Source organism: Ptychodera flava, chromosome 5 (genome assembly GCF_041260155.1).
Source record: "Ptychodera flava strain L36383 chromosome 5, AS_Pfla_20210202, whole genome shotgun sequence".
NCBI classification, from domain to species: Eukaryota; Metazoa; Hemichordata; class Enteropneusta; family Ptychoderidae; genus Ptychodera; species Ptychodera flava.
This window is the reverse complement of record NC_091932.1, coordinates 42,171,682-42,187,435: the sequence shown is the minus strand read 5'-3', so window position 1 is coordinate 42,187,435 and position 15,754 is coordinate 42,171,682. Positions and strand designations below refer to the sequence as shown.

The 15,754-nt window shown below is 37.2% G+C and overlaps 1 protein-coding gene across 1 annotated transcript; it reads right to left on the bottom strand.

Moving 5' to 3' along the window:
• Positions 1-567: 567 nt before the first annotated feature.
• LOC139133989 (extracellular signal-regulated kinase 2-like) lies at positions 568-14,029 on the bottom strand. Its single transcript, XM_070700818.1, has 12 exons — positions 13,862-14,029; positions 12,305-12,403; positions 11,171-11,200; positions 10,493-10,583; positions 9,974-10,104; positions 8,905-9,074; positions 7,802-7,999; positions 6,577-6,711; positions 5,628-5,733; positions 3,829-4,075; positions 2,704-2,870; positions 568-2,092 (listed from the first exon to the last, which is right to left on the bottom strand). The coding sequence occupies exons 1-12, from the start codon at positions 13,925-13,927 to the stop codon at positions 1,904-1,906; spliced, it is 1,629 nt and encodes a 542-aa protein (XP_070556919.1). The 5' UTR covers positions 13,928-14,029; the 3' UTR covers positions 568-1,903.
• Between the last annotated feature and the right edge of the window lie 1,725 nt (positions 14,030-15,754).

Genomic DNA, 15,754 nt, shown 5'->3' with positions numbered 1-15,754 from the left:
AACGCAACAGTCTGCTGAAGTATATTCCTCCAATTTATTGTGGTTTGTTATTTATTTGCAGCAAATCTAATTCACCCCCACTTCCCAGCGTATAGGTCCAGCCACTCTATTGAAGACAGTGGGGTTACACCAATACTAGCACACAGGGTTAATATATTGTCAGAAATCTGGAATAATTCACAAGTAAACAACTGTAAATAAAGAATTTTAAAACGATATGAGCAAGATCATAATTCCAGAGACTAATTTCTAGGGCTCTCTGGAACATAATTCTAAGTTTTTCAATGCGACACTTCATGAAGATCTGACTCGAATGAATTATTTGGTTTGAAAACAAAAACTTTCAATATGTTTAATCACAGATTTAGATTTCCTTCACATAGCTGTAATAATAGCCAACACCTCATATCAGGAAGTCAATAAAAACTGACATTTACAGTTTTAGTTCTAAACGGAAACCACAGGCCTTAGACTGGGAACATGGACAATTACCATACATGACCAAATCTGATAATGTATACAAGGTATGTGCATGGTAAGACAACAAAAGGAAGATGAAAGTCCAGCAGTGGATATTTCTTAAGATGTTTATTCATGGTGGCATATATCTGCGTATCATATCAACACTTGATTTTACATCAGGTCTCTTACTGGACAATAAATGAGCAAACATTTAAATTAAGTATAGGCTGCAGATAACCAATCAAGTGTGAGTTTTAACATGTGATAACAAATTATAATGTCTCTTTGGGTGAAAAATGTACAGGGCATTTATTTATAGCATATTATCAATTTCAATTGAGTTTGTCAAATTTAGAACTACTACAATACATGTACAGACTGGGGGATCTGTCGCTAGAGGGCGCTCTTTGCTCCCCGTACCTCTTGTGAGGCTTGTGTATCAGCATACAAAACTAAATAATTTTGGTACAAAGAGGTCCCTTCTTTTCACTACAAACTGGTTGAACAAAATAATTACAACAATGGAAGTGTTATCAACTTAGTTGCTGCTTGGCTAGTATCTGACCAGTAACATATACAGTATACCAGCATCTGTAGAATTTGTCAATTTTCAAATATATACAGCATACAAGCAAATAATACCATACACTGGAAACAGTATTTGCAGTTCTAGTATCTCCCTTGGACAAGGAATTTAATATTGTTATATTGAATATATGTATTTGATTTGAAGGTTACTATATTATAAATTCAGGACGGTACAAATTCTTCAACAGGATGGGACTATATCTACAGTCAAGACCACTTTCCAAGCTGCAACAACTGATGACAAATTTTTAAATATTGCTTTGAAAATAGTGAACGTGTGGCTCTCCTCTGACAAAAAGTTGCCACCAATTACGCCTTACCATGGATAAAATACTGATAATTAACTCTGTGACCTAATTTCAATGACAACACAGGTCCTCACAACCTTTGACTGATGTCTTATGCATCTCTAGTAGATCTTCATGTAATTGGTAAAAACACTCTAGTTTGGTACAAATAATCTAATGTCTGAATAAGTAAAATCATTGTAGCTAAATTTCTGGACTGAATCTAGCACTTACAGTACAACTAACTAAATGATATGAAATATACCTAGTGTCAAAGGTCAAAGGTCAAAGTACAAAATTTCAACTGTTCCATCAGATATTCATGCAGCTTGTTCTTCGCAATGAATGGATCCTGGATCTCAGTTTTTTCCGTTCCGAAGGGCGCCCTCCTTCCAGAATCCACGACAAGAAAATCAGTACCGTATATGATCCTTTGATCATTGTGGTCAAACACGATACTGACTATTTATATATTAAAATCAGCATGCCTGCAGTTGTATGGGTACATGATATGTTATCATAGAACTGTCATTTCCACAACAAAAACAGCACTGTATATGATAATGTCACATTTTTTTGATGTTAGCTAAGGCTGTAGCAGTGATGGTGCCATGTGACTGAGTATAACTTCCCATTGTAGCTTTTACTGTCGGTGTGCCTGCCGTCTCCATGTTAGCTCTTCCATGGAATTGCTTCCTACCATACGATACGCAGGTTCTTGGCTCAGCTGCCACTGGTTTGCGGGGTTCTGGAGTCTGCATGGAAAATTACACACAAAGAAAAGGAGAGAAAATATTATCTGAGAAAAAAAATTATTGTTTGGTATGGGAGCACACAACATTTAATTTTGTCGATAAGTCTTATAGATTGATTGGGCAAAGCAATCTAAACAACAGAATGTACCCCAGGGACTGATTTCAAAACCTTAACCCTTTCACCCTAGTTCCCTGTATACAGGTCCAACTTTACCATAGAAAACAATGGATTAGGGACAAACCATGGTGGTGAAAGGGTTAAACATACTAGTAATGTAGTGCCATTCACCTAAGCATTTGCACTCTGACCCTAGGTAAGTGCAAGCAAACCTTTATCAAGTCACACCTTCATTTTGAAAGTGCACACAATATCAAGCCTTCTCTGATCCGTCAGGGTGTTGAACTAATCTGCATCTCCCAATATACATGTACATGTAACACAATACTGTGCATGTACAAATTTTACACACATGAGTAATACTGGAATTTCAAGAAATTCCTTAGCGGAGACTAACAGAATTCAGAAATCTCATAAAAGTAAGAGTGCAGACTACCGAGGCTGAGAGACGTACCGGTATGTACAGACACACAGACTGAGGATCCATACTTACAGCTCTGACTGCACTGAGTGGTCGTCCTGGTGATTTCTCAACATCTCTTGTAATTTGTGTCCTGGCATCTCTCATACTGCTTGTAAATGTACTCTTGTGTCTTGGAGGTTGGGCTTGAGGATTCACTTGGGGAGGGGGCGTCTTTGTGGTCCGACCAAACGCAACACCTGAATAACAATGCAGGAAATAGTCATTATGTATCGGTACTCTGTTGAACAGAAAAACCAACCAGCAAGGAAGCATTTCCAGATAAATGATGCATGTTACCTAGAAATAAATCTAGAAGTGTTCAAAATTTAGTAAACTTGTGGCATCAGCACTCTTTTGACAACTATCAATATACCAATAATATGTCAATGTGAAGCCAGACTCTACAATGCCTGTGCCTGATGCAGTGATGCTGGATACAGACAGTTGTAGCTGATTGGCAGAGTCAAAGTTGATGTGAATATTCATAACTACACCCTGTATTTTGTGAAATACCAGTAAATGATTTGACAGAAATCAAGCCAGTATCACCTGTGGACATTTTCAGACAAAACAAGACTGCGATTCGTGTTTCATCTATGACTCATTCCATGAGCGCATACAAAGGAAGCAAATTTTAGTCTCAGGGGTAAGACTACATGTATTTTGTTGGTCTGTCAGGGAATGCACTGCACACCGTAATGAAATCTCAGAGCTGTAGCCGATGGGTGGGTTGGGGCACCTCCCTCATGGAATTGTCCACACTGTCAATATTTCAGTGTTTTAGCAGCAACACATTAATTGACAATTCGTACTCAATCCAACGCATGTGTGTATAATAAAATGGGAACATATGTACAAGTGTTCACTGACTTAGATACTACTGCATGTAACTTTTAGTTTTGCAAAATAGCAAATCTTGTCACTCATGTTGACAAGTGGTCTGACCTGTGGTCTGACCTGCTACTGTTAGACAAGTAGCCATTCAGTTCAGCTGTTTATCAATGTATCTACTGGTACATATGTGATAGCTGACAGCAGCATACGTGTCTCACTACAACTGTGACACACATCACTACTTTCATTCCAAAGAATTCATTGAAACATGATTTGTCTATGTCTCTTCATCTGTTCACAAAGAATACCATTAATTCTCACCATAGAATTGGTTTTGTTGTGTTCCGTCATCACTTGTCTGTTTCTGTTTCACTTTCCCATCTCCATCATTTGACACTGTCACTGCATCTGCTGCTTGTAACCGTGGTGATCTCTCTTGCCTTGTCTCTGGTTTCCTTGGTGATTTTTGTTTTACCTCTTCTTGCTGTTGCTGTTCTTGGAACTGTCGATGTTTTTCAATCACTTCTTTCTTTTGTCTTCTTATTTTTGATTTCTTTTCTTTAATGAGCTATAATATATCAGTGATCGAGTTAAGAGTTCAACTCTAGCTCAAAATATCTCACATTTACTTTCAAGACAATGAATTTATTATGTGTGGCAGTTCATAGACTAAATTTCCCATTAAAAGTAAATAAGTCCCTTTCATTTGTCTCATCAATTGCCACACATTTCTTAAACTGTTTATTTCACATAGCATTGTCTCCAAATTTGAAATACGGTTATCATGACTACCATACATAATATAGGGTTATGTATAGGATAAAGCCCAAGTACAAGGGCTCTTCTGGTATATAAAGTCCAACCCAACGATAAAATGTTGAGGCCGCAGGCCGAGACATTTTATCGTAGGGTTGGACTTTATATACCAGAAGAGCCCGAGTACGAGGGTTTTATCCGACTTAAAAACTATCGCCCCTAACTGATATATTTTCGTTTTCAATGTGTTTACGTCAACCGTCCCCTTTGTCAATGTAACATGTTTAGGATATGAATTAAAACTTTTATTTGTGAAATAGCCTTCCAATGTAATGGAACATCCTATAAATGCCCTAGGGCACATTATATAAATGCCCTTGGGCACAGCAGATTTTGTGTTGCAGCTGGTTTTCGCTGTGTTACCAAATTTGAATATTAAAACGTACCAGATGTCTACAGAATATGACATGTTCACTTTTGATTGGACAGTACTTTACTACGGCGCTGTCATTCGTTTCTGGAATTTGGTGACCAAGGCTTTATGAGTAAATAAAACACCCTGAATTGAGCACTCTGATTGGTCAATCAACAGTAGATAGTTTTTAATCACAAAATACGGCCCTGTATGGACGAGGGCTCAGTGAGTGACGTATTGGACGAGCCGAAGGCGAGTCCAATACGTCACTCACTGAGCCCTCGTCCATACAGGGCCGTATTTTGTGTATAACCCTATTATTATACACCTCCCTCAATTAATTGTTCGTATAAACTAATTCTACAGTAAATTTTGAGGGATGCGGCACACGCGGTAGAGTGGAACGCGCGTGATTGTTGAAATAAAATTGCTACAAACCCCTGAAAATTCGCGTCGCGCGTCTCCCGTATTCGGAACTACGCGTACTATACAAAATACGGAAAGTTATTGGACGGTCAAACTTCCATAGGTTACGGCAGTAGGTGTATAATAATGACAGATATGAAACTATTTTACACAACTCCTTGATTTGATCCCATTGCATACTAGACCATGTAAAATAGTTGGATATTCAGGGTAGCTCAAACTGCCAAGCTGAGCACATACACGTAGATGTTATATTTTTGTACATGGTACAAGTCAGTTAAAGTAGATTTTTGGCCCAAAGCAGCTTTTTCAGAATGGTGGGTGACATGTCTGGCAGGAAGCGGATTAGTGTCATTGTCTACATTGGAGGAACTACAAATGTATATGAGACGTACTTTGATAAAGAGTGTGTGTGTGTGTGTCTGTCTGTCTGTTTGTCTGTCTCTATCTGTTGATATTTGGATAACAGTTTACTAAGTATTTCTTCTTCTTTCAGCATTTTCACATAAAGGATTTTACTGACCTCATAAAGTTTATCTCTGTATTCATTGACAGTTAACAAGATGTCATCATCTAGCGGAGGTACAACATCATAATCTAGAATGATCTCTTTGGACGGATTACAAAACCTGAAAAAAAGAGAATTTGAGAGATTCATTTCAGCTTTCAGGATAACTAGCTTCATAGTTCAGACTTAAATCATTGGTTGAATTTAAGTCCTGTATTTGAGCACTCTGGTGGTCAGTAGACTCATTCTGCTGTGTATAAGAAATCTTGATGATTCTGATTTTACAGTAATTGTGACAATGGAGATGCCGTTACTCTACTAGCTGTGAAAAACATTGTCCAATAGTAGAACATGTAAGGGGAATGTTGGAGCTAATGATAATAATGTTCAAGATATAAACATTATGATGATAATGATGGTGATAGTAATGATTGTAGTAACAATGATGATGATGTAACTGGTGAAGATGACAATGATGATGACAATTAGATATTCTCTATGTAATTGCTAAAAATTTCATTATCAACTTGATTAATACTACAGAATTTCAAACAAGCATGAACTTACTACATACATTTAATGCAGGAAATACTGATGTTGACTTTCATTGAATAAAGTCATCACAGCTGATTCACAATTCAGTGTCTGCATGTATGGCTCACATAGTCCTGTATTTGCGATACATTATCCATCCACGGCCCTAAACTTTCCTTTGAACGAATGTGTTTCAGCTATCACATTGCTAAAAAGAGATCATGATGTATTTAGCCCCGGCTTTTGCTACCTGTGGATGTCTAAAAACCCTTACCTTGCTACATGTACCTAGGATATCTATAAAACCCTACCTTACATGTCTAAAAACCCTTACCTTACTACATAGGGATGTCTAAAAACCCTTACCTTGGTACATAGGGATGTCTAAAAACCCTTACCTTGCTACATAGGGCTGTCTAAAAACCCTTACCTTGCTACATAGGGATGTCTTAAAGCTTCTTCAACAGATATTCTTTTGTCAGGATTAAACTGTAGAAGTCTCTTCAAAAGATCCATGGCATCTGAGGGCGCTGTAGGAATCATGTCTTCTAAATCACGTCTGTGCCTGAAGTCATAATTAAGCTATGTCAGGGAAACTTGTTTTGGCTTCATCCTTATCTTATTGAGTCAGTAAAATCATGTTGACAATATTTACACATGTCGTTGACAGACAGCTGTGATGTCTCACTGGTTTCACCAACTTGACCTGATGGCGACAGATGAACTTGGCGGGATACAAGAAGGTGAATCACATACACTATTTGACCTCTCTTTTCACAGACAAATTGTCATTTTCTTTGTGTCTTGAGAACAAGACAACTGCTTTACGCCTATCAACACCTTCTGTTCTACCTCACTCCTACATGTACCGGTATTTGTATATACTTTAATCACTCCTACGGCAGAATGCACCAAGGGCACAGATATTCAGATTCTCAAACTTTTACCATATGTACTTGGTCTACAACTTATGGGAGCTCATTTTGATACTCGTGGAGTAGAGTTTTCACCAACAAAATCAAAACTGAATTTGGTTAGTAATTTAGGAACAGCAAAGAACATGTAGCTTTACATATATGCTGATTGAAAATGTTAACTTCACTTTTAAAACAATGGGTTTTTCTCCTGCGAACATCTGACCAGAGTGAGACTACACATGTAACCAGCTCACTGTAGTGCTCTAGTCCAAAGTTATCACTTCTCTGTGTAATTTTAAAACAATGGGTTTCTATACATTCTCTAGGAGGGTATAAGGGCCAGTAACTGTAACATTTTATATTTTTTCACTGTGTTTGGTTTTAATATCAACCAGTTTCTTGTTCTACCACCTAAAACATATGGACATCTCCAGTATTGAGCTTGTCAACTCGGCTTGTACACATGTAAATTGCGTTGTTACTGTTGACCAACGATTTTTTTGTACAGGCTAGAATTCAAATTGAAACAATTACAGAACATTTTACATGTAGAGATACTGTGTAGACAAGCTAAATAGTTGGTGTTTCAACATGCTCTGGGGAGTAGAACAAAAACTTGAAAGTGACCACAATATGGTAGAATCATTATCTATGTGATGGACTCAGCATAGGATGGTTCTAAAAGATAGCAACACTTGTGTATGAAGGACTCTGCATAGTATGCTGTACGTCACATACCTGACAACATTCTTATCAATTACAGCTTGTGCATACTGTGACTGGATGGCAAGAATGTCTTGATGACTGGGTTTTGGTATAGCACTCAGAATCTTTTCAACTTGATTAAACGACGATGAGCCGGCAAAGAGAGGCCTTCCTAGAAGCATTTCACCAAGAATGCAACCAATACTCCACATATCAGCTCCCTTTGTATACCTACATAGTGAAAAAATTCACTTTAATTGTTAAAATACAGAAAAAGCAAGATTACTACAAAACATTAGCTGTGTTGCTTGTTGATCTCCGGTGTTTTACCATGATCACTCAATATGATGAGGGCCAAATACTTTGTGTACGGCTCAACATCATTGTTTTGGGTAAATATTTTACATTTCTGTGAATGGTATGAAAATGTGGAAATATTTCTTGTATTCTCTCATATTAATGGTTTGGTCTGCAACAAACTCTGATCAAATGACAGATGAATGCCAGTCTGGTGTTATTATAAACTTCAATCATCAGAGACTGAGTGGTGGATGGATCATAATACATGACTTAACACTTTTCCTTCTTATTTTTGTAATATTGTCATTGTCAGTCATACAGTAAGTGACTGCCTCCCATATTTTAGATTCTATAAGGTTGAGTGCAATATCACAAGATCTGAATGCTTGTGCTAATTCTGTGTAAAATGCAAAATCAAAAGTTCAGGAAATTAGAGGACCAAAATAGCTTACATCTTACATGTAAGTGGTTGTAGATTGTCTCCCCTCTTTGATATCCATTAAATTTATTTGATTGCAAAAGTTTTCAACCCAGTTTATCAAGTTTTGCTGTTATGCGCTGCATCACACACTACTTTTCATTTTCATTTAAACAACCCACACTTTAATACTGTTGATTATAGCAATGTACTGTAGTTGAACACAGAGGGATATTCTTGGGTAGTCATGAAGTGTGTCTATGGTAAAATGTCATCATACAGTTGGCTATTAAGTGAACTGTGGCTCTATGAAAATTAATTTCACCTTCACAAACTCTACTTCCCTATACTTTGATGACCAACGACAATATCACAACCTGAACTATGATATCTGTTATTCAATTTTTGAATCACAAACCTTTTAGAAGCCAACAGAATCTCTGGTGATCTATACCACCTGGTTGCAACATAATCTGTCAATTCTGGGTTTGCAGATGTATCCATGTCTTCCAACTGGTGTAATGATCTTGCTAAACCAAAATCAGCAACTTTTACAAAACAATCTTTATCGAGTAGAATATTGGACGGCTGTTGAAAGACATGCATAGAATACATTTTTACAGATTTGAAAGTAACATCAATCGCACAATTTAATCAAAATTTCATAGTTTAATTAATGCTTTCTTGTCCAACTTGATGTCTTCATATTACTAGAAATGGCTCCACATTCAGCACTTATTCCTGAGGCCTTTGCCTTGGGACTCCATCATTCAAGAATTGACCATTTACATAAAAAGAAACAGTTACAATACTGTAAACAAAATAGAGCCAAGGGACTTTTGACAATCAATTATCTGTATTAATTATTATAATACAGCTTTGTACCAGTGAATTTTGTAAAGTCATACCCTCAGATTATTACTGATAATGTATCTCGATTAACATCATTGTGGCCCTACATGCTTTCCCACATCAACAAATTCACAGGCATAATAGCAATAATGTTTCCCGTTCAGTCCCATTATAGAAAATTTGCATTCCATAATGTACGAGGTGAAGCTGAGTAAATTATGGAGTGCAAATTTTGCTTTCGTCAATTATGGGCTGGGAGGCTTACATTACTGCTACGTTACTTGAATCTGTACAATTGATATATCTCATGTATTTTTAGCACTCAATCCTCAGACCCTTGCCTTGAAAGTTCATCATGCAATGACAAAACAAAACAATCAGTTATGACACTGCAAACAAAATAGATCAAGGGACTTTCAACAGTCAATTGTCTTTATCAACTATTCCTTGAATCAGTATAATTGATATATCTTTCTCACAGAAAAAGAACACACAATGTATTGCCGGACGTTCTTCCTCATTGAAAGCACATAAAAAATAATGAATTTATTTCACGTCCATGTTGAATATTTATGATACTTTTCTTTAAATTTTATTTCAAATGATAACTTCATCTAGTACTGCAATACACTGACCTTCATATCTCTGTGAATGACATTGCCAGAGTGTAAGTACTTGATTGCTTTTAAAACTTGATACATTATATATCTCTTCTGAATATCTTCTAGAATATTACCTTTCTTTATGACGACATGCAAGTCAATATCTAGACAACATAGAGCAAAATAGAAAGAATGAATATATTAAGATACCTATATACTGTTGATCTTGATGTGAACTTTTTGAGTATACCGGTATGACAGTGTTATCCCTTTGAGTGCTGTAATTTTTCCCACCAAAATTTGAGTGTAACATTTTACCAATTGTTATGAATTTTTCTGTAATTTTTTGATGATTTGGGACCAAATGGTCGTAACCTTTCAATGACTACAATTTTTGACAAAAATTTTGTGAAAAATCATGAAAAAGTTGTCTAGATCTGAAAAAAAGTTGCTGGCTTTGTTATAGTCTATAATAGTCAGCAAAAGTTGACGTTGGCACTCAAAGGGTTAAGTATTTTGTTACATTTCTACATACAATCAGTATCAACTTACCCATAAATTCAAATATTAAATATATATCCCTGTCATTTTCTGCCTTGATTACATTGTGTAATTTCACAATGTTTGGATGATCACCAAACTCCTACAAGAGAACATTACAAGGCTGTGATAAGTAATGCCATTTGTAGTTTTAAGAATTATTCAGTCTATTTCACATAATTCGATTTATCTCACATAATTCAGTGCATCTCACATGATAGTAAAATTCCTCCCACCAGAATTAGAGATATCCTTGTCTTAACATCACAAAAAAATACTTTCAACAAGTAACTAACTCTAGTAGTTCATGATTACATGTACAGTACCTGGTAAGAATTTTATTCTTTGTTCTCTCAAGCAGTAACAGTTCAAAACTGTCAGGTCAATTAAATGAACCCTTTCACCACCATGGTTTGACCCAAATTCATTGTTATCAATGATGAGTGTGGACCTGTTTACTGGGAATCGGGGTGAACAGTTCAGGAAGCAAAATGCTCCAACCTTTCACTTTATACCATGGTACATCCCTATTGGTTTCTATAGGGAGGGTGGAACTACATGTACCCGTATTTACAGCAGGATAGGGGTGGAGTGGTCTAATCCTTTTTCACAAGCATGCTGAAATTTTGACAAGCCTACAATCAATTTCTAGCTGCTAATTTCAGTTAAAATATTTAATTGGATACTTACCTGAAGAAACATAATTTCTCTAAATGTTCTCTGAAATAATAAAAATAGGTAAATCAGCAATGCAGCAGAACACATCAGTGCCAATCGAATCAAGTGTAAGAATTCACAAAAAATTTCAGAATTCCTTGATGGAGCTTCATTTCAGGTATATCTGCCATATTAATGGTACTTGGAAAACTCATCAAATCTCAAGTTTAAATTTCCCACTCACGTCTGTCAAATTTGCATTTTGTACGTATGCTCAAAATGTGTACCAAAGTAAATAAATTGTATACTATTAGTTTACAGTTCAGAATTACAAGAGTAAATTAGTTCAAGCTGTTCTCACGTTTGATTGTCATCTGTGTCATCTATGTCATCTGTTCAATACCCATCTAACTGAATATCAATCTATGTATATTAGAAAATACCAAAATATGTATACACATATTTTAGAGATGTCATAGTATAGACTACAGCGAATATTATGGGGTTATTACGAAAATACTGCAAAGGATGCACAAGAACATTGGCGCAGCATATCGCCCGACGCAAAGCAGAGGGCGATGGGCGGCGCCAATGTCCAAGTTATTATTATACATCTTACATTCCTGATTGGGGCATCAAAATGTCAGAGTAGTGACCGTTTTCATGCAATGTCAACAATTTCTCTTCCGATTTTATCACGCCAGTGTGGAACACTACCTCGGACGCGCTTCTGCAAGTTTTGGAGTGTGTGCACTACACACATACATACGTACGGAGCACGCGCGAGACTTGTTCTGGCACTCGTCCAAGGGGTCCCTTGAAACCGTTCTACAGTGAACGCGCAGATACAGCTGCAGGGAATGGGGCGCCTTGAAACCATATGTGTTCCGTACGGCTTTTTTAGCGCACTCAAAATTCTATTGTTCTCGATGGTAGATGTATAATATTACACTGCATCTACAATAATGTGCAAACATCTCATCCATGTCAGTAGAACTCTTTGACAGATTTCCAATCAACACGAGTAAACGTATTAATCCATTATGAGTAGTATTTAATCGTTATATAAGAGTACATATTTACAATCTTACAAGGATAATTTGGATAACCACATAGATTTTATTAATAACATTTTTAATAATATGATCAGAAGAATTAAAGTTTTACCTGTGCATCTGTCCTGTTTCTGAAAGCATCAAATACTTTCTTGACAGCAACTAACTCTCCTGTTTTTCTGTCGATTGCTTTCCAAACAATTCCATATGCCTGTAATAGAAATAATAATGTATTGATGGGCTGCTAAGTTTACATGCCACAATAAATTGGTGTTAGGGTTGGAGTCAAGTGAGGACAGTAGCACAGTTTGACTAAAAGTGCACTGCAAGAGATACTTGTAAATGTGTGTTTGACATGAAAGCATCGGTGAGTTAAACAAACAATTTAAATTTACAAAAAATTGTGTACGATGAGATGTGATCTTTTATAGTCTTCTTTTCCTGTGTTTGTACAAGCCATTCATTGAATATCAATTGGACATTCAGTATTCTGAAGTTATCCATTGCTGTGTTTGAAACATCATGAAACAGTTAGAACTTTCTGGTGACTGGTGATCCCATCATTACTGTACCAGGTGTCATCTTATTATTAAAGTCAATTTGAGAGAATTCTGATGTCTAGAATGAAAAAAAAGCAACAAAAAAGCAAAACAAAAACAGGCAAAATTTGGATTTCCAAGTCAATGCTCAATCAATTGTAGATACACATTAATTTTTGTCAACAACCTATACTGCTCAAAATTGTACATATATTACCAATATACACCCGCTATGAAAGTATTGGACAATGGGTCTCGGGCAGAGTTACGTGTAACATATTTTGCATTTTTTGCCAGAAAGCGATGTATGTAATATAATTAATATATTAATGTCATAGAATAACTCCAATTTCTCTTTAATTAAATGGTCTAGGGGGTCTGACTAAAATCACAAAGTAGGGTCTGAGTGACATCTTTTGGTACATCCATGGTGTTATATGGATGTCTATTTTGGTACATCCATGGTGACATCAATAAAAGTAATGTTGTACAGGTTGAACCCATTGCCAAGCCAGTTGTAATTCAGTGTACCTCTACCAAGTTGAGAATTGTATCCCTCTAAGCCAAGGCGGCGTTAAATAACTGGTGTGATTAGTCAAGGGAGATGTAACGTGACTGCAAATGGCAGCAACAACCAAGCAATGATTGTGCTTCGCTCTGCATTACACGGCCTCCCACCACATACCAACAAATTGTGGTGGGAGGCCGTATAACGCCGGTAACACACAGCTCTGCCATGCAGAGCTATGATTGTGCCGTGGTCACTGTTGATGCATGGGCTACCCACGGTCCCTCCACAAAAGTGGAGGGACCGTGGGCTACCATAGCTCCATGGTTGATGCCAGCCTTACTCAACCACCATGAATAAAGCGAGCGTATGGTATTGCACCCCGGTGTACGTGGATCCGGAAGCATAGGTGCTGGGTCCAAGGCCTAAATCAAGGCCGGCCTGGTCTAGGGACTACAAATATTTATTGTGACCTTAGTGTTACGTGACGATGTTTCTTCTTGGCTGTAGTATTGTAGTATATTGGTATCATACAATATTGTAAATATTATTGTATTTCTCAATCCGCTCAGTCTCAGATCAGTAGGAAAAAGACTCAAGCATATACAAATACCATACTTACCCCTTTGCCAAGACGTGTTTTTATTTCATATTTCCGCAATATATGTTCTTCCACCTCTGACGTCATTTTGCTTCGGATTCTCTTCTTTTGCCAAAATCCGTGTACGTCAGGATTCCCCCTGCACTGAGGTATTTCCCCAAACTTGTTTACGTGTTATGTATCTATTATCTGAGTCCGCGAATATAGTGCCATAAATGTATAAAAATTTACTTTTTTTCAATGTTGACCAGTTTATGATCTGTGTGTGTTATGAAATGAGAAGATTATGTGCACAAATGGTTTAAAAATAACGTTCTTGTGCGTTATTTATCATCTTGCATTATTACGCGGAAGAATCACGAATTGAAAACAAATGTCAACCGCCAAACACAGAGCGCCGCCATCTTGATATTTCTAAAGCGAGACTGGCCGATGAGGGCGTCATACTCCAGGGACAAAAAATTTGGCAAATTCATCTTAGATCTGAATCTACACTCTTTAACTCCTGCAGACAATTACACCTTTCTTCACGTAAATGGAAGAGATAGGGCACAATTGGATTATTCCTTCTGCATGTCAACAGTTTACTGTCTGGACTCACCTGCAAGGTGACCAATTTTGAACTGGATAATATGTCTGACCATACTCCCATCAGTTTACATATCCTTTCCAATCAACCTTGTTTGAAGAACGCATTGACAGCAAAAAGGCTACCTTGGTTGACAGACGGCCACAGTGGTGGAAAATTAAAGAGTCATATTATTCTAAGATTCAAGATGCTCTTCGACCTTGTAACACCATCACAAACTCGCTTGATATAGGCCTACAACTTGAACTTGATTACCTTATCAACACTCTACATAATGTTGCTGCAGTACAGTAGCTCGAGGTTTTGCCTGGGTATTTGGGTCGGACGGCAAAACCAGAAAACCATCTGGTTTTGCCGTCCGACCCAAATACCCAGGCAAAACCTCGAGCTACTGTACTGCAGCAATACATATGCAGCTGGTTCCCTGTCTAACCATTCAAGTAAAAATAATCACCTAAAGAAATCTATTCATTGTCGGATGCCGTACTCTCCACAACTAGCGCAAACAATTAGAGAAAATAAGATGGCTTACTTCAACTGGAAAGCATCTGATAGACCCACAAATAAAGATCACCCTAGTAATATTCAACGCACAAAAAGCAAACACCATCTGAGATGTCTTCAACGACAATTATTAGCCCAGAATCGTGATCAATTATATAATCGTATCATGTCAGCCATAAAGATGATCATATTCTTTTCCATAAGCTTATCAATCGTCAACGCTCTACAAGTGCTGTTTTGGCTAATGATTAAAACTTGATGGTATTGTTTACAAAGGACAGGAAACCATACATGCCTGGGAAAGCCACTTCCAACAACTAGCTGAACCACTAGACAACGACAACTTCGATCCGAAGGAGCTTCAGAACACGGAACTTAACAGGCTGCTGATTGAAAATATTTGCAGCAATGATGAAAATTTCACTGATTTTTCCTTAGCCGAAGTTAAAAAAGCAATTTCCTCCCTCAACAACAACAAATCTCCTGATATCTCAAGTCTCTCTGCTGAGCACCTTAAGTATGGTGGGGATAAGGTTATCAACTTTCTTCACGTCCTCTTAAACGCCATAAAGAACCATGGATGTATTCCTGAGAGCCTAAAAGGCGGTATCTTAACTCCAATTCTCAAGAAAGGCAAAGACCCCTCAAGACCAGAAAACTATAGAGGTATCACCAACCTGTCCATTATTAATAAAGTGTTTGAAAAGCTTGTATTGGTTCGTTTACAAAATATAGTTTCTCACAAACAACACTGCAAAGAGGGTTCACGGCGAAGTGTTCTTCTATGATGGCAGCCATGATTATCTCAGAAGCAAACCTGG

Bases quoted from the DNA above. Each gene is read 5' to 3' on its own strand.
- LOC139133989 (XM_070700818.1), bottom strand. From the start codon at position 13,927: ATGACGTCAGAGGTGGAAGAACATATATTGCGGAAATATGAAATAAAA. The intron at 8,000-8,904 runs GTTTGTGATTCA...TTCACTATGTAG, and splicing joins ATTCTGTTGGCTTCTAAAAG to GTATACAAAGGGAGCTGATA. The intron at 6,712-7,801 runs GTATGTGACGTA...TTATGACTTCAG, and splicing joins ATTGATAAGAATGTTGTCAG to GCACAGACGTGATTTAGAAG.